A 24,106-nucleotide genomic window follows, 5' to 3' on the forward strand; every position below is an offset into this window, starting at 1 on the left:
CTGCAGGCAAAGAGGACATATATATAGCACAAGAGAGACAGACTGTTGACAAGATGAACAAAGTGGCGAATCAAAAGCTGAAGCAGGTGGTTTACTTTAAAGTTAAAGACAAGATAAGAAAGTTACCAGGAATACCGGTGAGTTTTATTCCTTGGAAGCTAGTAATGATTCAAGAGTCCAGTTGTGTTTGTTAAGTGCAGTGGGCCAATGGATCCTGTAAAGAGGCTTGCAGGTGCCCATGGTGGGCCTGCTCTCATTACGACTGACTGACAAAAGCAGCATGCCGGCTGAGTGAAGGACTTACAGATTTGCTGACTGACGTCCTAACTGAAGGCCGGGCTGCTTTGGCTGACTGGCTGAGGGCCGGACTGACTCACTGACTGACTAATTTACTGACTGAAGGACTGACTGACTGACTGCCTGGTTGATTGACTACGTGCCAAGAAGCAAAGCTTTCCCACATGTTCTCCTCCATGCCGCATTTCGGTCGGGGAACACTGCCTCGTCCCTCCACAGTGTTTACAGTTTTGTAGCCCAGCCGTGGGAGTGCAGCCTCGCTTCATCTCTACACTCGGCCTGAAACGCCTCTCCTACGGCCGCCATTAATCAGCAACAGAGACTTTCTCTCTCCTCCTCTCTTGCCTCTCCTTTTTCTCGCTTCTCTACGCCCACAGACATGCTGGATGAGGCCATTTTGAAAGAGTTAACAGATGTCGGCTGATTTGCCCCAGGCTTTCTGACATTGCCCGAGTGATGTATTTGATGTGGAGTTTATTCAGCTCTAATAAACGTATAAAGAATTAGAATAATAATTCGCAGATGTACATACCCAGATTATAAGCCCGGGCTCTTCTTTGAAGCACACAAGGCAGCTAAGATTAACAGAATCAGGGGAGAAGGATGAAAAGGGTTTTGGTTCAGTCCGCCGATAATCACAGAGGTCAGGATGGACTAATACTGCAGCTTTATGTTCATGCATCGACACACAGATGGCCTTTGTTCCTATCACAGGTTCCCTCTCACTGTACAAACGCTGAACTGAAGGCTGCCATTGTCACTTTAAAAAAACAACCAAAAAAAAAACAACCAAGGAGGCGAGTAAAACACACTTGCTCTATCTGTTTTTTCTTGGCTCGTACAGGCTTTTGTTAATTTGTCATTTTGTGAACAGCAGAAAGAAAAACTGAGAGAATAAAAGAGGAAATACAAAGGAGGGCGAGTGAGGTCTAGCATTCTGATCATGGTGAAAAAAAATGAGGGAATTACTTCCAAAACAAACAACTTCCATTTGCTTCACAACTAAACAACAACAAATCTCAAAAATGGCCAGTTGCAGAGCATCTTAATACCCACATAAACCATAAAAACAGCTACACAGCTCCATGGCAATGCATAGCAACCGTGCAGAATTTCAGTCAAGGAGAAAGAAGGCAAAAAAACACCTTATTACTTCTAACTCCTGCAAGCCATTTTGGTCTCCAAAGGTTTTAGAGCGCCGCAGGCCATGTGTCTGCAGTGTTTCGGGAAATGACTTGCCTTCGCACGAACACTGCTATGTTCTGCAGCACTGCTGCCCCCAGCATCCCCGCTCAATTTCTGTTTAACCCCTTCCTGCCTTCCCTCACACTGACTCACTGCAACAGAGAGCTCACACCCAGCACAATACTGTCACATTGTTCAGCCTCCCACAAACCAAGGCAAATCAGACCAGCTTTTTCACGAGCTAACACATTAACTCCACGTCTAATTTGGCTACTTAAGCATGTGATGGCTCTTAACAAACAGTGCAGGAGAAGGCGTAAGGTTGCACAGGGAAGAGAAAGATGGAGGAGAAGGAAAAAAAAAAAAAAAAGAAGCCTCCTGCTCCATTCCACTTGATCTACTACAATGTGCGACACAGTTTGCACACTTGAGTGTGTATCAACGGTGGATTAAATCTGCAAACTCGTTGACACAACACATAATTAAAACATCTTGCTCGAGGTCAGGAATTTTCTAATTAGTAGTGTACTGACAAAGCTGCAATTCCATAGCCCTGAGTTTCAAAGTCCACAGGTTACTGCTAAGATGAAAGCCGACCCTGGAGCACTATTCTGCAGGGCTGCTCATACAATTCCTCAGAAGACAGTCACAGGGTCACCAAGCTAAAGAGTCTGCTGCACCCGGAACCTCGCTTCCAAACAAAGAACTTCAAACTTTGCTGCCTGGAAACACAATCTTGCTTTTGTTTCCCCCCCTCTCTCTTCCTCTCTCACTCTCGCTCTTTTAAACCTGAGAGAAACAAAAGATTGTGTGAAGGCAACTAGAGGAAGGGAAAAAAAAACAAAAAAAAAAACATAACACTGTTTTTAATCTGTTTAATTAAAATGCTCTAAGCTTGGCTAGCTGAACAACTTGTTAAATACTACAAAGGCTTTATTAGGTGGGTCTTTGCAGCTAAACTTGGTAACACCATTAAGGATTGTTCCGTAATAAAATCTTGTCCACAATTTATTATCAATCAAATGATTGTAAAGCCTCATTGTCTACAACGAGAACAGTACACCAGCAGAGAAGCAGCCTGTATAACAATCGGGTTGATGAGTTTGCTGTTGTTGTGAATAGCTAATTAGCTTTATTTGTCTGAAGATCATAAGCCAATCAATAATCCACTGAGCAAAGTATTAAATCCTTTTCTTTCAACAATTTTCACAGAGAAAACGAAAGCGAGTTAAAGCCGGTGAAACAGCCGGCCTGATAACCTGGACAATTAACACAGGCCAAGTATCTTTGGCTATATAAAGTATCAGAAGTAGAACTTTTTCACCATTAAATATTCAAGGCGTTTCATATATAAAATGAACCCAATTAGAGTTAAAATAGGAGAAGTGTAATGAGTCTCTAGTCAGAATGCTTGTCTTCAGAACTGCTCGCTAATGAGCCCTTGTTGGTTTTACACACTTTACTTTCAATGGTGTGGCACTGTCATTTCTGCCGGTTTTAAATTTTTAATTCAAGTTGAATGAGAGGGTGGTGACTGAGTTAATAATCGCGGCACCAGGGTGTTTTGCAGCCGATGGATAGCTGGGGAGAAGTTGCCAAATGAGGCTCGTGGTCCGCCCTTTGATGTCTTTTGCGAAACGTTGCAAATAGGAACAACCAGTTAACAAAAGCCAATCAGTTCAGAGTGGTATCGAACGCAAATGACCACACTAAGGAGAACGCATCCTGCAAATGGCCTAATTAGGGAAGCAACTCGGCTAGCAAAATAGTACCAATGGCACCGAATAGCTGCGGTAACAGACACTGACTTGGGAACTTGAGGAGACACCGAAAGGCAGTGCGATGGTTCTCGCTGCTCCGCAGACACGTGCTGTACGCCGAAGTGTCAGTCTTCGCATAAATCCTCATATGAGTACTGACACATTTCACTTACAAGAAAAGAAACGCACCGAGGGGGCCCACAGAAGATATGCAGATGGAAGAGATTAGAAAGCACATTTATATCGGGGGTTGGCGCTCACAAAATGGCCCTTGATCTCAAATTGACATTAATGGGGCCATTTTTGACATCATTTAGCCATCACAGACTCCTTCGCAGCGTCGCTGACACTGGTCCCCGCGCACCTGATGTGGCGCCTGCAAAAGTGTGAGCGGCAGGAAAAAAGGGGGCTGTCTGAAGAGCAGGTCTGATTAAAATCTAGGCTCTTCTGGGGAAAGAGCAGAGTTTCATGTTTTATATAGATGTCCCAGAAAGCCAAACCGAAACTTTAATAGAGTGCCTGTGCGAACACTCGTGACCCCCAGTGTCATTGTTTTTGATCCAACAAGCTGCCAGGCTGAGGAAGAGTGTTTTTTGCACCATTTTGGGCATTTATGATGTTCATGCAACTTTAAAACAATACCCTACTTTATGGAGTACTTCCGCTACTTCTCCTGTAGGCAGCAAAGTGGATTTTTTTTCCACAATTGTGTTTGGCAATTCAATGTTAGACTTAAAACTTTAAAATACACTGTCAATTGAATCTTTGAATGGGTTGGGAGGGGGTTCAAAATGAAAGGCCGCGTAGCAAAAAAAAAAAAATTGGACACAGTTAAAGAGTTTCTCATTATAGTTTTGCAGGCACTTTCCTGGAGGCCTCGTTCCTCCCATCAGATTCCTCTTCCACAGACCCAGAAGGCTTCCTTCCTACCTGCAAAGCATTTTGGCAACCTGCTTTAAACCACATACAAGAGCATCATTTTCCAAGCAGCTGTGTGCGTGTGTGTGTGTGTGTGTATATAGAGCTTATCTACATATTGACTTGGTTTAAATCCACACCCTTGTCTGCCATAATAATTACACATCTTGTAAAAGGAAGTACTCAATTCTTCCTGCACCTGAGGCGGGCAGCTTCGGGAGATGCCCACCGGCGCCCAGCAAACACACCTCTGGCGCTGCCTCGTATCCAAACAGCTTCAGCACACACCCAGAGCCATTGCCTTCCATGGCGTAATGGCGCTTTCCTATTAGATGCTATGGGAAGAGACCGAAAAATGCCAATGCCAGCGCGAGTAACTGTGTCTATGCTGTGCAGGAACAAAGCAATGTGAAATGGCCAAACAGGTAATAAAAGCAGCAGGGGCCTGTTTTATAGTTGTCAGCAAGTCAGACCACACATGTGCAGTGACCTCGGTCCAGAACTATATGCAAACACACAACGAAGCAGTGGTGTGTAGTGACACAGGCCAGCCCAGGAGCCATGTTTACTTTCTGTGCCACTCTGGACCTTATTCTATGTGTGTGTGTAAAAATGTATCCAAAAGGCCAGACAGGTTATTTCTTTCCAGAGCTAAAAGTCACATCTCATCACTCAGAACTGCCACAATAATGTAATCGCAATACTGATCGGGGGTGTTAAGAGGCCTTATTCGGCGACCCAAAACTCCTCCCTGAAGTTCTATGAGTAGAGGGCGTTCATTAGTCCAACAAATACATAATTTATACACTCTAAAAAATACATGTGATCATGAATCAAAAGCATAATGAGAGGCACAGAAACATTGAGGTTCTCTGGTGATGCCCATGCTTTGTTTGAGGAAGAGAAAATAGGGGTCAAGTGCTGCAAAACATGTCAAACTGCAATAACTTTATTCTGGCTAGAGAGAAGAAAATCAAAACAGACTGGCTCACAAGCAACATCAATCAACAATCATAATAGAATGATTTGCATTTAACCAACCCGGCTGAATCTAAATCGATTGTGTGAAGGAGTTGCATATTAATTACATTTAAATTAAAATACAGCATCGACAAACTGAAAAAATAAATATCTCTGGGATACTGCGGGATATAAACAATGGGTTTGAACACCATCAGGAGCACACAGCCTATCCAGCAACACCAGCAGGAGCATAAACAGCACCAGAGCCAACAGCCTTTATCCTCTCTCCATTCAGGACAGAGAACATCCATGTGTATGGTGGTGCTTGAATTCTGCTGAGATTATTTGTCAAAAATGCCTGAATTTCACAGTTAATTGGCCTCCCTAATTAGCACAGGATGTCTAATTCCCATTGCAGTCAGTGTGCTAAATGGTAAAGCTTTAGTAAGCGGATGCCTTTCCTTCTTTCGTCTGAGCACAGAGGTTCCCTGTGCACGTCGAGCAGCACTGTACATTACACACCCAATGATCGATTCTAAATCTTAATTAGGGAAACGACAAACAAGCAAGGGGACTTAATGAACTGTGTACCTTGTCAAACAGCTGGCTGTTTATATTTATTGAGATATATGTTAAATTTAATGATTCGGGCAATTAACTGCAGACGCCTCCTGTAATCTCCGAGGGACACGACGGGGCCAGGGATGCAAGCACCGGGGCCACGGACCTAATGGAAAGCAGCTGACAAATATTTGTCATCCCCAGAGTGCTGAAACCGGCATCAGCAGCTCCGAGGACCTTGTGCTCAGAAAGAAAGATGTCATACAAACTCCACTCCCCCGCGTGCTTCAGTCCCAGTCACTGGCGCTCCTGGAGAAAACAGCTCTCGTGGTGTAATAAGAGACGTTGGAGGCGCTCTCAGCTTTGCTGGGACCTCATTTCATTTAATGATCTGAGATGTTCTGCAAAAACAATACCGAAACATAACAAAAGATATCTAAAAGTGTGCCCGGTCTTTATTATCAGTGTCGTTTTTTTCACGGCCATCCATTTCTAACTTCTTTTTTTCTAAATTGGTCAAATGGAAAGCAGTGGAAAGCGAGGGAAAAAAATAAAAAATTAAGCTGAGCCGAAAAGTGCGACTTGGATTTAATATTTTATAATTGCCAAGGGACATTCTAAGATCAATGAATTTTTGCCCGGGACGCACATCAGAAAGAGATGTACTTCAGTCTTTTTAGGGAACATTGGTCTATTTAATTCCAGTGTCTGATGCATGTGAAATATGCCTTCCATGGCCTCCTTCTTCTTCCCCAGGCACTGCTGCAGGCAGACATTACCACTTTTAATGGGCCGCCATGAGAAGAGGCAAGCCAGCCAATAACCCATCCTCGCTAATGGATCGCCTTGTTTGTTCTCACACCATTTTCTGAAGCTAATTTTAGACGGTCTGTTTTTCCTGTTAAAAGACAAAAATAGAGGACACTGCATCACAAACACATCTTAACAAAAACAATGAAATAAATGGCCCTCAGAATGAAGAACGGAATGGGAGCCGGAATAGATGTGACAGTCATTTGCATGGATTGTCTCTGTCATGCAAAGTAGCTGGTGGTTGGTGCAGGTTAAGAGGGTGGCTCATGTGTAAGTGGAAGTTGAAACAGGACCTGGTCCCATGGGAAGCAGAGAATGAGGCGCTTCTGAGGCCCGTAGTCAGAAAAACCTCAGAGAAATGGATAATGGGGGTGGTTAACAGCCATGGCTTTCAGGGGCGAATGATCACGTCAACTCTAAACTACATAAAAACAGTCAAAAATATATTCAGCTGTCATCTGTATGAATTTAACCACAATCATAAGAAAATTCCACCTCACTCAGGAAAACAAGTTACGAGTTGAATTAAAGTGAGGGATGTGCCACGTTTTAGAGACCAAGTACAAGTTAACGTACCTTATGTTTAATTCACCAGTTCCAATCACTGAATTGAGAAATAATATTGCAGTATTTCCACCTAAAATGCAAAATTTCCGCCGCAAAATTGCATTTTCCTATCTGTTGAGCAAAGTCCTGTGACCAATATATAGAATAAAAACACAGTAACTAAAACTCACAACATCAGTCCACCATAAAGTTAAGATGATGAAAGACACTAGGAATACACTGCTACTGCACAAAAAGCCTCATATATAAGATGAAGACCAAGTGAGTCGTGCATCTTTGGAGTGACCACTCTTGCACTCCAAAACCACCAAGTCTCCAGTCTAAAGTGTTATATTGTATTTTGACATTTGTGTTAAATAAGCGTTTCCTCCCGCTTGGCGATGAAGCTGAGCAGAAGGTGCATTCATATGAAGTTGGTACGAAGCTCCATTAGCACTTTGTATGTCAAACTTAACGCAAGTACATGAGTGCTGCAAAAAAAAAAGAAAAAAAAAAGAAGAATGGAGAGAGGCATTATAAAACACTGAATGACTGATAGATGAATAACCTGTGAGTAGCAGCATGCTTAAATGTCTTAAATAATAACGGTGGTTTCATTGATTAGCTACATTATTATTCATTATTTATTTGTAACACAATTTTATTTTCATACATTTAGGAAGCATTATGGCTTGAAAGTATAAAATATTTCGTTATCAGAACCAAGGATCTGATATCATAAATGCATGTCTGTCATTTGTAAAAACTCAAACTGGCAGAAATATAAATTAAATTCTATATAGTTTGGGTGATTTTTATTGCTTTCGGACATCCTGCCTCCATGAAATTTGATAATGACCTGGTTATAACAGTCAAAAGGATTTATTCTGACATTCATAAATAAAAGCACGCTTTGCATTAAGTCACATTTTGAACAGTAACACATCCTCACACCAATGGCTGCCATGGAAGGTGCTCAACCACCAGTGGGAGCAATTTAAGGGTCACTCCACCGAGCTTGTGACTGGAGGATAAACAGCTGTAAGTACTGAGCCTCTGTCGACCATTTGGTTTGTCCTCCTTTTGACTTTAGATTAGATTATTTAAATTGTCCAACGTGTTTAGCAGCTTGCCTCACTTAAACATAGTGTTTTCAAATGTATACGTTCGAGGTTAATTTCTAATAGAATTGTCATATATACATTATAGATTACATGTACAACTCCGGTGAATGTGTGTCTGCAGGTTAGACAAAAAATATTTGATATTGAAAATGCGTACCGCTGGAGATTTGCTAATATGCAGTGAATCGAAACGTGATGTTCAATTATTCAGCATGAAGTTAGAAACAGCAAAGAGGAGATCCATGATGCACACCTCCTCAGCAAAAAGTCCTGAATCAGACTCTGAAAAAGTCAAACTCCTCTCTGTGCTGGAATTTCTGCCATCTAGCTGCAGTATTTTGCCTACTCCATACATAACACCACCACTCCACCTTCCTGCTGCCCCCTCCTCTCCACCCTCAGCTTCTCCTGGAAAATCTCTTCCAGCGCTTTTCTTCTGTCTTTCACCAGGATCAAACCTTGACAGCTGACAAGAAACGTAAAGTCAAAGGAAAAATGAACTCAAACACACAGCGACAATATAACAATGAGCGGCTACCTTGTAACATAACTGCGCAAAACAACTGGGGTTGAATCTAACAGTTTTACAAGAAGTCCTATAAATAAAGACGGAAAGTCACACAGAGGAACAGGAGTTTCTGACATGAGCCTCAACAAAAAAAAGAGCTCTCCGGTCTCTCCGGGGCTCCACCATGTACATTTCAGAGGCTCCGTGTTGACAACTTCATTAGCAGCTCCCACATTCTGATATTCTCGAGTTGTTCGACAAAATTATTACATGTTGAGAGCGAGTGACTGGAGGCCAGAGCTTCCGTCTCCTCCAGGATGAAGGCAACTCAAGCAGTCGCAGGATGGAGGAGCCGCGTCTGAGGCGTTTTCTCCCCCTATCCCTGTGAGTGGTGAAGGCGTAGGATGAGCAGAGTGGGTTTGCACAGTGCGGTATAGCACAGCATGGGGCCCACGACGTTAGGCTGTCCCCACGTCCCTGGCCAGCAGGCTAGCTAGAGAGCCAGCCATTGTCGGTCCGCCTCCATAGCAGCGAGGCGGATAGGAGGGGGGGTGCAGTAAATTTCATTCTTCAGAAATTTAATTATATCAAGATTAACAAGGGAGGTAATTAATTTCTTTAAGATGGGTATCTTTAAAGTGCCTGGGGCTCAACTTTGTTGTCAAAACTGTATATTTAACCATTATTTCAGGGCAAAGTTTTAAAGGCAGGAATGAGGGGGATCACTACTTTGCCATAAATATGGATACATAGGAAGTTCTTATCTAAATAAGGAGATTAAAGTGTTAACACAAGTGCATATTTGTGTACATGTAGAAAAAGGAGCATCACAATGGCTCTGCATCCACTTATTCCAAAGCAATCTGTTGAATGTATATTCACAAGGAAGGTTGCAATCATCTGATGAATGGCTTTAGCCAGCTGGATCATTGTATTCGTGTGACTCGGCTGGTTGCACACAGACAAAATATGCGGGCCACAATTTATTGAAGCAGCTCCTCAGCAGCACAAGCACAACTGTGATCATCTGTGATTATTTTCAGGATGGATCTTTAAAGAGACAAAGACAGCGCGGAGTGACAATCTCGTAGTGAGAGAGTATTTTTTTTCCGTCAAACCTTTAAATTATATGACAGTTTCACAAATGATGTCAAACCTGCTCCCAGAAGCTAATTTTACAAACAAGATAACCCATTTCCCATTTAACTACCTGCATAAACAGTTTACAAAGGCCATGAAAAGCATGGAGAACCTTTTGTAAAGAGAGGAAAAACATTAATCCATGACACACGCACAACTGACGGCTCAGGACGAAAGACACAACCAAACACACGTTATACAGAGATCATATTCACTCCTACAAGCGCAATCGAACCAACCTGCCTGATCAACTGATCTGATCTGAGAATTAACTCTACAAATATTTGTGGTGGCATCAATACAAATGTGGCAGATCCTTTACATCCTATACGTTGCCAGGTGTGAAGTTGTTGAAGGAGTCAACAGGAATCATCAACCATAAAAAGGTGTGTGTACGCATTAGGCTGCTGGTCGGTGTCCATGTAATACACCATTTAAAGAATCCAGGGTTTCCCGGTAAAACATTGTACCGACCATTCCAGGTACTACATTCACTTGTCTTCTTCCTATTACTATCTCTCCCGTGAAAATAACATAAAATGTCCTATGTCTTAACAAATTCTCAAAAGCTACTAGTCAGCGGCAGAGAGTTCATGGTCACTAAAGGAATGATCCTTAAGCTTGAATAAATTCTTGATTTTTATTTTTGTTTCAACTCCAGATTGCAAGACTGCAATAAAATCTGTTGCAGACATCCAGGCTATCTGGATTACTTCAGTGATGACGTACCCTGAAGATCAATGTTTTCACTCATTCCATGAAAAATCTCAGCATCTGTAACATTATTAATCACAGGCATTATGAAGACGAGGTCAGATTGGGTCAATCTGTGAATAAAGGGATTTTGGACAAAAAGTAGAGGTCAGCTAATTATTTTATCATATGACACAACTTTAACATACAAGAGTACTTATTGGTTAAAGCTGTGAAAGTCAATATGATGATCATATCAGCCCCATCATTCATGTTGATATTTATTTACTTTATATTTAGTGATTTAATTCTGATTTAATTCCTGCTGACGCCATATTGAATGTGTCTGGTTCATACATGATTTATTGGAACTACTTTTACTTGATTGATTCTGGTCTATAATCTGATCCACACACAATATGCTATCGTGTAAATTCAAGACTTATGAGATGTTTATAAAAAAAGTGGCATTATTACACATTAACATCGTGTGCGACTCTATGTGCTATCTTACATTACATTTTAAAGTAAATGCCATCGCTAGCTGAAGTCTGTGACTAACACAAGTGGTTTGCGGGAGGCATTTTACTATTTACTGCTGAGCTAAATTGAAATGGAAAAAAACTGAATATGTTATAATTGAAGCAAAAAAAACCCAACCAAAACAAATGTATTTATCGTTTCATGCTAATTCTATAGCTGCACTTTAAATGTTTTAACCCACAGTGCAAAAACTCCTGGTGGGTACCACAGCGCTCTGCATTGTGTAGGGGAAGGGAAAGTTGGCAAAGAGCACTGTGTTAAAGCTCTAAGAACATATGGCATCTGGCCAAGGAACCCCTGTAACCATTCTGAAGCCTCAACTCTCTCCTTTGTGTCCTCACTGGAAATGCAGAATTGCCTTGAGACGTAAAGTCAAACTAACATTACAATCTTCTTGACATTATGAAACCAATAGCAGCCTCTCAGTGCCCTCTTTAATCATATTTATGTAGTGCGTAGCGAGAGGGAACCCACACAAGAATCCTTATGCTTCATTACATCCTGATGTAAGTCATGCTAAAGTCATAGCGTTCTACTTCAGATTCCACCCTGAACTACTTTCCTGGTGAAATAAATAAATGAATGCAACAGCTAATCAAGGGTTAATGTCAATGCACGCTACGGGTTGAACGAAAAGAGCTGTGCATGTTTAAGGGAGGTAAGAAGAAAATAGTTGTGTTAGCTGTCTTCTACATTGTGTGAGGTCTGAAGGACGATCGCAGAAGGAGGGATGTGGTCGTACAAAACAGGAGGTATCTCTAGTCATTACAGTATATTTTGGCAATATTGCCACGAGTTCCACACCGGCAAAGCAGGCATGACTTTTTAACCAAGTTCTAACCCCAGCAGACTCTGGGCAGACGGGGCGGAGAGGGAGCGACCAGGAGAAGGAGGAGCGAGTGTTTCCCTTCACGCTTTTGCCTCTATGCTGTGTTCAGTTGGCCCGTCTCCTTCTTAACCAAACAGCCTGGTTGGTCGAAGTCCTCCGAGTCCTCACGCCGCCCCTCCAGCTCCGGAACCCTCTTACTCTCTGAGTTTCCTGTTTGTCTGGTTGAAGACCTGGCCATTTTACTCCCAGGCGGCACATTGGGAGGGACGCAGGAGGAGGAGGAGGAGGAGAAGGAGGAGGAGGAGGAGGAATGGGAAAAAGCACGAGAGAGAAGGACAGAGGGGAGGTTGGCGGGGAGAAGGCAAGGGGAGAGACACTGAACACTCCCGAGTTGGGATTGATTTACTTCATTAACCGAGATTACAAGTTTAACTTACAAACCAGAGGTCAAAATTTCTCATTAACAAGGGGACCGTGGAGAACCTCGGGGCTTGGAGACCACTCTTATTACTGACTACACATTTCAATCTGTCTTTGATGTTCCATGTCTGCCTTTCTACCCCCTCTTTCCCCCTCCTATTTTTTGGCAGCGAGGTTGATTTTAATTGTAGCTATAGAACAGAGCATAGTTTGCCTGTAAGCCAGCCTCCACATCTGTAGTGAGTGCAGCTTTAGTGATATTGGGTGCAGTCCATAGCTTGGGGCTAATTTTAATGGTCCCCCCCTCCTCTCCCTCCTTCATTGGAGACTCAGATTGTTTTCCACGTGATTCCTGTTAATTTAGCTGGAGGAAAGGGCATCAGTTTTCCTTGTGCTTTTCCCCCCTCTCTCCCCATGCCTCTCACTCTATTGCCTCACTCCTTCTTTCTGATCTACAGCCTCAAAGAAAGAAGGTGAAATGAATTCAAATGGAAAAAATAGACTGTGCTCACTATTAAATCGCTCGCCTACCTTTTGTCCCTCGCATTGCGCCTGGTCGAGACAGATAGGAAAGAGCCAGTGTGGCTGTACAAACTGGGGCAATATAGCTGCTATTGTCGCTTTTTACGTCAACAAACAAAAGCTCATCCTTTGATGTGATAAATGGCCTAAGTGCCTGGATGATAACTGTGAGCTCGTAAATGTGTCAAGGATGTTTCAAAGCTCTGAGCGTGTTTAACACTGTGGGACATTGTGCGTTAAGGCACATTTTCACATCGCAGAGCCTTGTAATGTTAACCTTAGATATCCAGGAGAAGCTCTATTTGTCTCCTGGAAGCTCACAGAAATGCAATGTGAGACGATATCCGCCAAATGAGAGGCTCAAAACGCACAGAAATCAATGGGCGGAAATGAAACAGTAAAATCATGTTAAATGTGTGAAAGCACATATTATGGAGGGTGTGATGGAATAATCATTATGAATAAAGGTCTATTTGACAGTCTGTCTCCCATCCCCTTTTCACAAAACTGAAATCCACCTTCATCTCCTCTACATACAATATGCAAATGTTGGCATGGTGAGGACTCAACAGTCTACGTATGTCTACGCTGTAACCACTCCATATAATGTTCATTTTTGTTTCTTTGCCAATTGCCGAGCAGCTTTATGATCACAAAACTGAATGCTGCAGAAATGAGTCCTGAAACGCAATTTTTTTCAGCACTTCTGGGTCCTTTGACCTGAAGTCAATTGATTTTTCCCCAAAAAATTGTTTTGGTCCGATGCCTGAAATAAGGTCGATGATTAAAATTTCATTCAACAAGATATTACATATTAGTAAATATTCTCCAGTACTTATATTGAAGCTTTTAATCGCTTATTTAAGATGGTTGCTAACTTGTTGCTAAATCAGATTACAGTCGCTTGGCGACATTAAGCCATCATAACAATTTTGCATTATTCTGCCCATATAACACTGTTGTTTCTACTTGAAAACCATTATGTCTCCACTTTAACTGTTTAAAATCATGATAAAAGGACGGGGTGATTAAAGTGGTAAAGATGAATCAAGAGATAAAGAAGAGGTGATGCTGTTGTTCGGGCTGATGCAGTTTGCTGATGGACTAACATTACCTTTATCTTCTTTCTATTGGTAGGTCATCTAACTAAATTCATGATCTTGTGTCAAAGATGTCTAGTACTATGGTACCAAACAACTTCTGTAAGGCAGCTAACGCACTCTAGCCAGGCTTGTAGTACCACTTTGTGGCACAAGATGGTGCAGTGAGTCACTCTCGTTTACAGTCAGTTTTTTAGTACAGCAAGCAAAGAAGAAACAGGTTAAAACTATGAACATTACAAAAGCAGATGTCCTTGGTGACTATTAACCAAAAAACAACCTTTTTCTGGACAGTAATTTCTTGAATGCTACAAAACTCAATATGATAAAGCAGTCATGTTGATACTTTGAGGTTAACCTATAAACATATTGTGTAACTCATACAATGCTTTACTGGGATGACAAAACTAACCATGACATTTCAGATAGTTTTTTTAATGCTTTATTCTCGATAACTATGCTTGATTCAAATGATCTAGTATTTGATTGATGTTTATATCTTCCGGCAAAAATCTTGAGGGCAAACGCTCATCTGACACTTGGTCACATTTCTGAGACGTAGCCCTCTGTCACTGAACTTCTCTCTCCACTCAGTGCAAGGCAGCTTACACTTGACTTTCATGCTGAACTCAAAAACCTGGTGTGTGTTGATTGCTGGGTTGCTAAGGCAGGATCAGGATTTCAAGGTACAGGGTAGGATGTAGTGTGTGTACTGGTGTGTGGCCCCTGTCTGTGCTGTAACCAACTGCTGGGGCCACAGCAGGCCCCCTTACAGTGAGCCAGCTAGCAGCTCCTGCCATTGGCTCCTTGGAACTAATCCACCCCGAGGAGCCCTGTAAGACCCCCTTTGTTCCCTCCTGCAGACTAGATCAGGCTGGAGACAGACACTCCAGTCTTGACTGGCTATCAGTTTCACAGCCTGTAGCGATCCACATCCAGGCTCAGGCCCAAGTCCGGCCAAGCCGCCATCAAATTAAAGGTGAGTGAATAAGAGGTCGGGGGTTGGAGAGGTGAGCAGGGGGGGATGGAGCGAAATTGTGTCACCTGAATTCCGTCACAGTTTGAACAAGGCAGAAAGGCAGCTTGAGCAACGAAACGAACAAGAAAGAGCGAAGGAATATCGAAGAAGAGGATTTCAACAGGAGCTCTGCCTCTCAGTGAGCAGCACAGGATCTCAACAAGGCCATTATCTAGCTCCTAATTTGAGCTCTGGCACAGCACTGAAGGGCTGCCTTTGTCTGGGATTAATGCGGAAAGCTCAGGATGCGATGTCAGAGGGAAATAATCAGCGTGGGCCCTTCATAACGCTGGCTGCTTGTGCTCCTGGCCAGGGCCCCCCGGCTCATTTCTGTGGAGATGAAATCTATGACAAGCCCCTCAGTGAAGCTAAGAGCAGGCAACAGTCCAGTAACACCCACAGGCCTCCAGGCATCCTGTGACCCCCTTAGAAAAGTCACATTCACTTTGCTCTGGAGAAGGGAAAGAGAACGCCGCGGGCGCTTCCAGCCCATGTGAAATGAAGAAATGTGAGGAGGTGAAAACGAAGTGAAAATAAGTTAAGATTCCTCCTCCGCCCCCTCTGCAATCACTCCAGAGGAGGGGCGCACGGTGACTTCACTTCATTATGCTTCTAATTAAACATATACAGGATGTTAAAAAAGGGGGGGTGGGGGGACACAGAAATCAGAAAACAAACCCACCATAATGTATATTCATATTTATGTTGTGTAACTGCATTTGGGAAAGCAGTTTGAGAAAGCAGCTTTTTTTTTTTATGTAGCAGAAGGTCGCAGGCTAATACCCATCAGGGTAAAACATTCTGAAAGAGGTTGGCACTGTACTCAAGGACCAGAAGTAATGCTTTTATTTTGTTATTTATGCTTTTTTACCGGGTGCATTACTATGCTCCTCTGCAGCATACTGCTGCTTAGCGAAGTATGTGAAGATGCAACTCGATAAGCAGGTTATTAAAATGACCAATTGACATTCAAAATTCAGCCTTATTTTAGATTCATCATATTTACAGATGAATATGTGGAATTTAAATGTTGCCCCTGCTGCCTAAAGGAAAATGTGACTTGGTACAGCAACTGTGCATGACTTCATGTATAACCCTATGCAAGAGAAATGTGATACTGCAGTTGTTGCTTATGGAACTTCCAGCTGTAAAGGTTTCTTTGTTAGTTGCCCTTGCAGACACAGATTGTGGAGAGTTGAGCCTTTAGACATGTTGCAGAACTGAATGCTTAACAGTTTAGGCATCAAAGCAATATCTGATTTAAAAAAAAATAACAGATACATTGGGCACTATTCTGTTAATAAAAATGCCAATAAAATAAGCGCTGCTGACGTGTTTGTGCTTGTTTTTGTGATCTTAAAGGCAAATAATCTACTAGTGAACTAGTGAAGTATAACACATTGTCAAAAGGGGTTGAGAAGCCCACTGATCTGTTATAATAATAATGTACTGTATTTGGTAACTTCTCAATTTCTGGCTATTTCTTCTAAAGTGATTAATGACAGTCACCAAATACATGGTGAAAATTATTAAATTTAATTTGTATTCATATTCATGGTTTATTTATAGTTCATATAGTTCCCTGGAAAAGCTCTACAGTTCCACTTTGCATCTCTGTAAACAAACACTGGTGTGTGGCTTGCCCGTCTTTATCTGGGAAAGTTTTTGCTCCGCTCCAATGAGAACACCTAAACGTAAAATAAATGTAACATGTTTCTAAGTCTATGTATGCTTTTTATTGTTTGAAATAGACTTGCAGTGTCTTTCGAAGCTTTTTTCTGCTCAGGTGCCATTGCAAATGTATTACTACCTCTCAAACATGTCGTATTCATTCTATCTGTCCCTATCAATCTCATTATCTGCTGTTCTGTGAGTGAAATGTTTACCTCTCGCAGCATTGTAAACAGTCAGTGTGTTCCCATCAACAGAAAAGTTGTAATTATAAGCAAACACATCATATTAACTATAGAGTCATTTCATTTTCAAACACTTTCTCAATGTTGCTAGAAAGTCATATCTATGATACTTTGCATACTTAATATATTGTAGGACAGTGGTAAAAGTAGATATTGTCTACAAACAATTGCATAATCTTATAAAAGAAAAAAAATCGAACAAGTAAACTGTGGCTGTGTGGAAACTTCACTGTCTAAAGTCAAGAAGAGTTCACACAGCAAACTATCCCTTCCTGTCTTTGTGTTGGAGGTAATTATAAATAAATGATGTACTTTCTGCTGGCGGGCCACATGTATACGTATACACAACACTTCTGCTTTGAAAATGTACATATATATCCTGCAGTTGTTACACGATGTAGGTATGTATAATAACTTGACAAAACCTTTGAGTCTGACCAGTATAGAACACACTTAAACACATAAACCATCTAAGTGTGCAAGTTAGCTTCACATAACAAGAACCACAGCAGCATTAAAACCTTCCTACAATGGGTCAATAACACAACTGCTGTCTGCTGAGTCAAGACGAACTTTACACAGAGATGAGTGCAGGTATGTTCACAATTCAAACTAGAATTTAAACTAAAACTAGATAAAACATGCTTCGTAGCTGCTTTGTGGGATGATGAAGCCAATTTGTTTCCAAGATTTGTGTAATGAGGGTCTAAAAAAGGCCCCAAAAACTCGTGACTATCATGTGATTTCAGATTGGAACAACCTCATTCATTTAAAAAAAAAAAATTATAATTTGACTAAGAGAACAGATCGTTACCACCCCATTCATGTGCTCCACCGTCTCTTAAATCAGAGTTATGTGTCGGCTTTGTCATCATATTTATGTCAGACTAAAACGGACTGATGCTATCAATCGCCACTCAGTGTTTCTGACAACTCCTAGTTTGTGTGATGCCCCAAAAATGAGGCATCTTGTAGTATCTGGTGGACCTTTCGATCATCTAATGTGAATGTCACACACCACCCACAGTGGCTTCTTATCATGGTTTCATCTCTTTGCCTATTTTATCAAAACCTTTTCTTTTAATCATTTCTAATCTTGATATGTGACGTCGCGTTTGTAGCATGCCGCTTTACTCAAATGTTCTTGTATGCTACTGGAATGCTAATGATCTATTGGCACAGACTGAATTAAACAAATATGCAACTGAAAGACAGTCAATCCCCAAAAAACAAAACAAAACAATTATTGCACTTTTATCTGTGTTGATGGAGAGTAAAAGAAAATAATGGGGATGTTTTATTCCATAAAGGCAACTTTTAATAAATGTAACGTCATCTAATAATAAGGAGCTTTGCAGTCAGTCATATTTTGTACGGAGTCATTGCATTCTCTACATTTATCAGGTAATAGTAATGCATAATAAATAGTCATTTGTACAACAATCTGACAACCTATTCTTCTACCTGTTTCCACTTGATCTATCGCATTACAGTTTGAGGCATATAGAATTTGATAGTTTGTCATGAAAATGTTTGTATGATAGAAAAAAAAGTTAATACTTTGGAAGCTAATTTGGCCAAACTGGCTGCACTGAGGAACAAAGCATGTTTGTAACAGAATCATGTAAGAGGAAGTGCTTTTAAACACTGAAAGACATCAATGAATGGAGTTATTTTTAGGCTGATAAGGCAACAAGAGTTCAAGTTGGCACAATTATCAGGGAAAAACAGCTCTTTGATACAGCGAGGAATTTGAACTACTGACAAAAGCTGGGTTTACAATAGGGATGTCCCGATCACACTTTTTTGCCCCCGATACCGATCCGGTTTTTCAGAATTGAGTATCGGCCGATACCGATACTTTCCCGTTCCGATACTCACATTGCTATTGCAAATATACTCAATAGTCTATTTTTGGAGCAACTAAGATGTCTGAAGCTAAAAGCACTATTGGCAGAAGCTTTGTTTAGCTAGAAATTATTGTAAAACTCACTTATTGAATCAAAATTCTTCTCTTTCTCTTTAGTTGTTGTTGTAAACTGAGGGTACAGCCACACAACGAAAAAACGATCTTTTTTCTCCCTGGCCTTCTCCCAAAAAACCGTCCACACCTCACTATGAACATGGCTCAACACGAGGCTTCAGGGCATGTAGTACACATGCCAGGCCTTTAGGGGCGCTGTGACTCACCAAACACAATAAAAAACACAATAAAAAAGCAGAAGAAGACAGACCACATAGAAGTTAAGAAGAATACTTCTGCACATAAACACATAAACACATAACTCACTATATATATATATACACATATATATATATGTATATATATATACACACTAGAGTGTGTATATATATATACACACTCTAGTTTTATAGGTCTATGGCCCCGCTCCGCCTGCTTCTAGCTTCTGCAACTCGACCGGAGCTTGTAGTCCGTGATTGTTGTGGTTATTAGGTGACGTTGCGGACCGCGTTTATTTTTTTGTGATCGGCTGGATTTGCCAATCCCCGATCACTCACAAATCACTAATATCGGCCCCGATCCGATATCTACCGATCGGATCGGAACATCCCTAGTTTACAATATAGCAAAACATTAGGTACACTGGTTCAATTCCTTGACTGTAGAAAAATTTAAATGAGCATTTAGACACATAGACATAATCAAGACAAGCTGCTGTGGTTCAAAATAAGCATCAAAACTTTAGAGTCACTCTGGACCTTATGACAATATCTGTCGCTATACTAACATCATCTGATTCTGCTCTTTTGGTTCCTTTAGAACCGTCTCTAAATCTATGCTTTTATCACCGGCTATTTCAATCTCCTCATTTATTGTGGCTTTTAAACCAAAGTACTACATTTTCTTTTCTTCATGCAACATGACAATGACCAAAATATTATCTGGGAAATGTTGGATAAAGGTAAATTTATCATAATTGCATATCTACAGGTACTGTCATACAAAATCACATGTAGTGTTTATGGAGAAGGATGTGAAAACACCCGTCAGGTCTTTCTGACGTTATGGGATAAAAGGAGACTGGTTAGAAGACAGAACGATGAAAATAACTGAAATAATCACAAATTAAATAAGCACATTAAACCTTGAACCAAATTACAAGGTAAGAACAAGACACTGATGGTAACAATCCATACACTCTCCAAAACTGGACAATAAAGTTTGGCGAAAACATGAGCACATTGAGGAATCATCAATTAGTGGTTTGATCCATTTAGTATTAACTGAGTGTCGAGGCCACTGAATTCCTCTGCAACAATCCATCTATCTTCTTTACCTCTTTGTCTAATTCAAGGTTGTGAGGAGCTGGAGCTGATCCAAGCTGACTATGAGTGAAAGCAAGCCTGTACAGCCTGAACAGATCACCAGTCCATCAGACGGCAAACACAGAGACAGACGATCACATACACTCACACTCACATGATGTACAGCCATTTGTAGTCACAAATTAACCTCAAATACATGTAGGAGGGAGTCAGAGTATCTAGATGACGCCCACACATTCAGAGAACATGCAAACTACACAGAAAGGCCTCCTGGTTCAACCTGGATTCGATCTGAGGGCCTACAAAGTGAGTATTCTAACCACTTCTCCAACATGCAGTCAGATTTACTCATGTATATCGTAAACAGATATTCGGTGACTCAGTGACAAGACCATGAAAATTAAAACTGAAAGCTGCCTACACAAAATCTAAACAAAGGGAATGTATCTCAAGCAAATAAAAAGTAAGGGGAAAGCAAACAATATGAGATGAAATTAAAAGGTTCCTCTCTTTTTTTCCCCCCATCAACATGACTGGTGAATCTGGTGAATAGCCAGCACTGGCAGCTGGTTATGAACAAAAATTGTGACAGTAAATACAAAGCCAGTCTGGTTCTTACCTCAGTCCCTGTTGGCGTGGCCCCTGGCGAATCCACTTTACGCTTTTTTCGGGGTCCGATGGCGGCTAGTGCTGTAAGGTTGGCATCTCGCTGCCTCATCTGGGCCAGCTCCTGTTGTTGCATCTGGCGGAGACGAAACACAAAGATTGGAAAATAGGCTCACACCTTGCAGTGTTTCCCACAGGACCTTATGGGAGACACTGGTGGGAGGATTTATGAAAAAGTAATCATTTTTTTAAGTTAAATTAATCCATCTGCTGCCTTTTGGGAGCCTAATTTAGAGGTTAAATCAACAAAGAACTCTGTGCTCACAGTTTGGTCTGTCAATTTTTTAACCAATAACACACTGGTTGTATACATTGATCAGCCATAACAATATGATCAACTGCCGTGTGCTGTGTAGGTCTGACAGGGCCCTGACAAATCAAGCACTTTGAAGCTGAGCTGAGGTGTCTGGCATCAAGATGCAAGCAACAGAACTTTAATTTTCAGTAAACTGAGAGGTGGGGCCTCCATGAATTTGACTTATTTGTTCACTCCACCCCACAGATGCTTGATTGGGTTAAGAGCAGCAAGATTTAAGATTTATTACCAACAGAGCAACTTTGTTGACAGCATCACAGTTTTGGAGGTGCTCTAAATGAGTCTTCCAGCCTTTTCAATGAGGCCCTTTGTGAAACTTGCAAATTAAATTTACAATAAATGTTCAGATATTTGAGTTTATTGCAGATAAAAATGTTTTTGGGCTTCACGACAACCACAAAATGAATAACAAAACAACTGCACTACTCCCTGGTGAGACTGTGTGTGTAATAAATGCTTGTAGTTTTTTAGATTTATATTATTGGTATTTGTTTTTTTTATGGACTTCTACCCCTACAGTAAATGAAGCTGTTGATGTCAGGTCTTTCTTTTATTTGCTCCCTTTACAAAACCTTTTTCTCCCAAACTTGGCAGTGAGTTTGTACCTTAAAAGTTACAACAGAAGTAAACCTGCAAAACCATTATGGCTGCCTCTTTGACATGAGATGGTCATGCTGAAGAATTTTCTTATTTTCCCCACATAAATCCACAGTATCAAATGTATCTGAGTCCATAAGTACAATATACATGCTATATCTCAATATAAACCTGTCACCAAAATGCAAATATACAATTCAAATACTACTAAATATTAAATGCCAGAATAAATACACACAGACAGCATCTGTGGACTTTTCACAATCTAATGTTGAAGGAACCAAACTGAAATCTTACATACTCTCTCTGTAATATTGTAAGACTGAACAATATAGTTAGCATTTGTAAAAATTGTCACACACACATTGTGATAACGAAAGAAGCAATAAATATACAAAAGAGGACACAGAAGAAGATTTGCTCCTCCGTGTCTCTCCTGTCCATCTACGAAGCACAAATCTCTCCGGAGCAGAACAAAATGGAAGACTGCTGTCAGCCATTAACAGAGCTCTTTTCAAAGATGTGTGTGTGTGTGTGTGTGTGTGTGTGTGTGTGTGTGTGTGTGTGTGTGTGTGTGTGTGTGTGTGTGTGTGTGTGTGTGTGTGTGTGTGTGTGTGTGTGTGTGTGTGTGTGTGTGTGTGTGTGTGTGTGTGTGTTAAGTCACATGGTCCTGTTGTGATTTTTGCTGTTTGTGATGTATAAGTGGGGGTGGAAGGCACCGCCTGAGGTAATGTCATGTCTAGCCGCAGGGCTGAAGGGGGAATCCAGCGTTGCTGGGAGCTGCCCTTTCTATTGGGTGGAGGTGTGAGGGCCTGGGGCCATGGCGCAGAGGGTGTCAGCACTCCCTTCAACATGCAAACACAGTGCACGCACACACACGCGCACACAAACACACGTGTCTATCAATCTTGGCCACAGCACAGGGAATGCCTACCCACCAGCTTGCCTGCGTGTCTGCCTGCTGGGGGGAGAGAGGCCTGGGTTGAAGCGAACAGGGACAATCAATGTGCGCCTTGATGTCTTTCATGTTCTTTTATGTTATCTCTCAGCATGTGCTCGCTGGGCGCCGGTGTTTGTGTGGGGCATGTATGTTGTCTGATCAGGGGAAAATTTCATGTTACTTTCAGATGGCGCTCTGTAAAAGGTTGCTTTGGTGTACAAAGTCTGATCTAAAATGTGCATGCAGTTGCCTCTGATTTTTTTTTTCCTCCCTAAAACCCCGTCGGCAAGGCATGCCCTTTAGGGTGTTGCCACTTCACATTTAGCACGGAGGAACTGTTGAAAGATTCAAAACACGCTGACGACACAAAGTCGGGGAAATAATAGCTGTGGTATCATCCAGCTGAACACATACATTACAACTACTTGTGTTTTAACAATTTATGAAGGTTAAAAATGCAAAAAAATTAAAAAATTAAAAGCAGTGGTAATGATAACTTATAGCAATACCAATACAATATTAGTGTTGAGTCAACCTATTAACGGAATGGAAATCTCAACAGAGGCTTCATTGGAGTCGTTTACGGGGGATTGTGGCTGGATGTGGCAAACGAGGGAAATTATAACCGCTGTCCACATGGACATGTTATCAATGCTAACCTTATTAAGCTTTGCTGCAAACAACACACAAATCTCTCCAGGCCTGACCTTAAAGAATCTCACTGTGAAGTGAGCAGTGGAGAGAGAGAGCGAGAGAGAGCGAGAGACAGAGAGAGAGAGAGAGAGAGAGAGAGAGAGAGAGAGAGAGAGAGAGAGAGAGAGAGAGATGTCCGCTATCTCACTGATGGCACCAGGATGCCGGCATCTCTGGCTGGCAGTTGGCACCAGGCATGGGCTCCCAGCGCCCACAGCAACTGCCTGCATTTTCAGATTTATGACTGTATGATAAATGAAGACTTCATTTTACCATCTGCAACCCTCCAGTCTGCGTTTCCCGTCAGTAAAGTGGCCGCCATGACACTGGCAGACTGATTTCTGATTTCAATCTGGTGCCAATACGCCCAGTATACCTTCCGTTGATGACTGCCAGCTGATACAAGTCCAGAGTCAAACCACACTCTGATAGGTCTGCCTTCCATAACAAGGTTTGTTTCTACTATTATTTCATTCATTTACATTAAAGGGCCTCAGCTAGGCTCACACAGGTGTTAAAATACCTTAAAGTTATTGAATTAACACCAGACCTAAGACATAGTTAGGCGTGTTTTGTTTTATACAAAAGGCAAATGTGACCGAACACAGTGATACTGGTATTATTTATTTATTTATTTATTTTTAAGGTCAAAAGCTAACCAGGGCATGTTTTTTGGGGGGCATTTCTGGATATTGTGGCAACCTAAATAAAAGCTCAACTTTGACACCCCATGCAGCAGGTCCTCTGCAG

The 24,106-nt window shown here is 41.5% G+C and overlaps 1 protein-coding gene across 1 annotated transcript in view; it reads right to left on the bottom strand.

Annotated features, from left to right (window-relative positions):
• LOC308126868 (transcription initiation factor TFIID subunit 4) overlaps positions 1 to 24,106 on the bottom strand; it is a 108,328-nt gene that overhangs the window by 7,232 nt on the left and 76,990 nt on the right. Inside the window, exon 14 of the mRNA XM_080491558.1 lies at positions 20,764 to 20,886. Coding sequence (XP_080347684.1) covers positions 20,764 to 20,886 — 123 coding nt within the window. The remainder of the gene's footprint in view (positions 1 to 20,763; positions 20,887 to 24,106) is intronic.

The sequence above is a fragment of the Lipophrys pholis genome, assembly GCF_963383615.2.
Source record: "Lipophrys pholis genome assembly, chromosome: 2".
NCBI lineage: Eukaryota > Metazoa > Chordata > Actinopteri > Blenniiformes > Blenniidae > Lipophrys > Lipophrys pholis.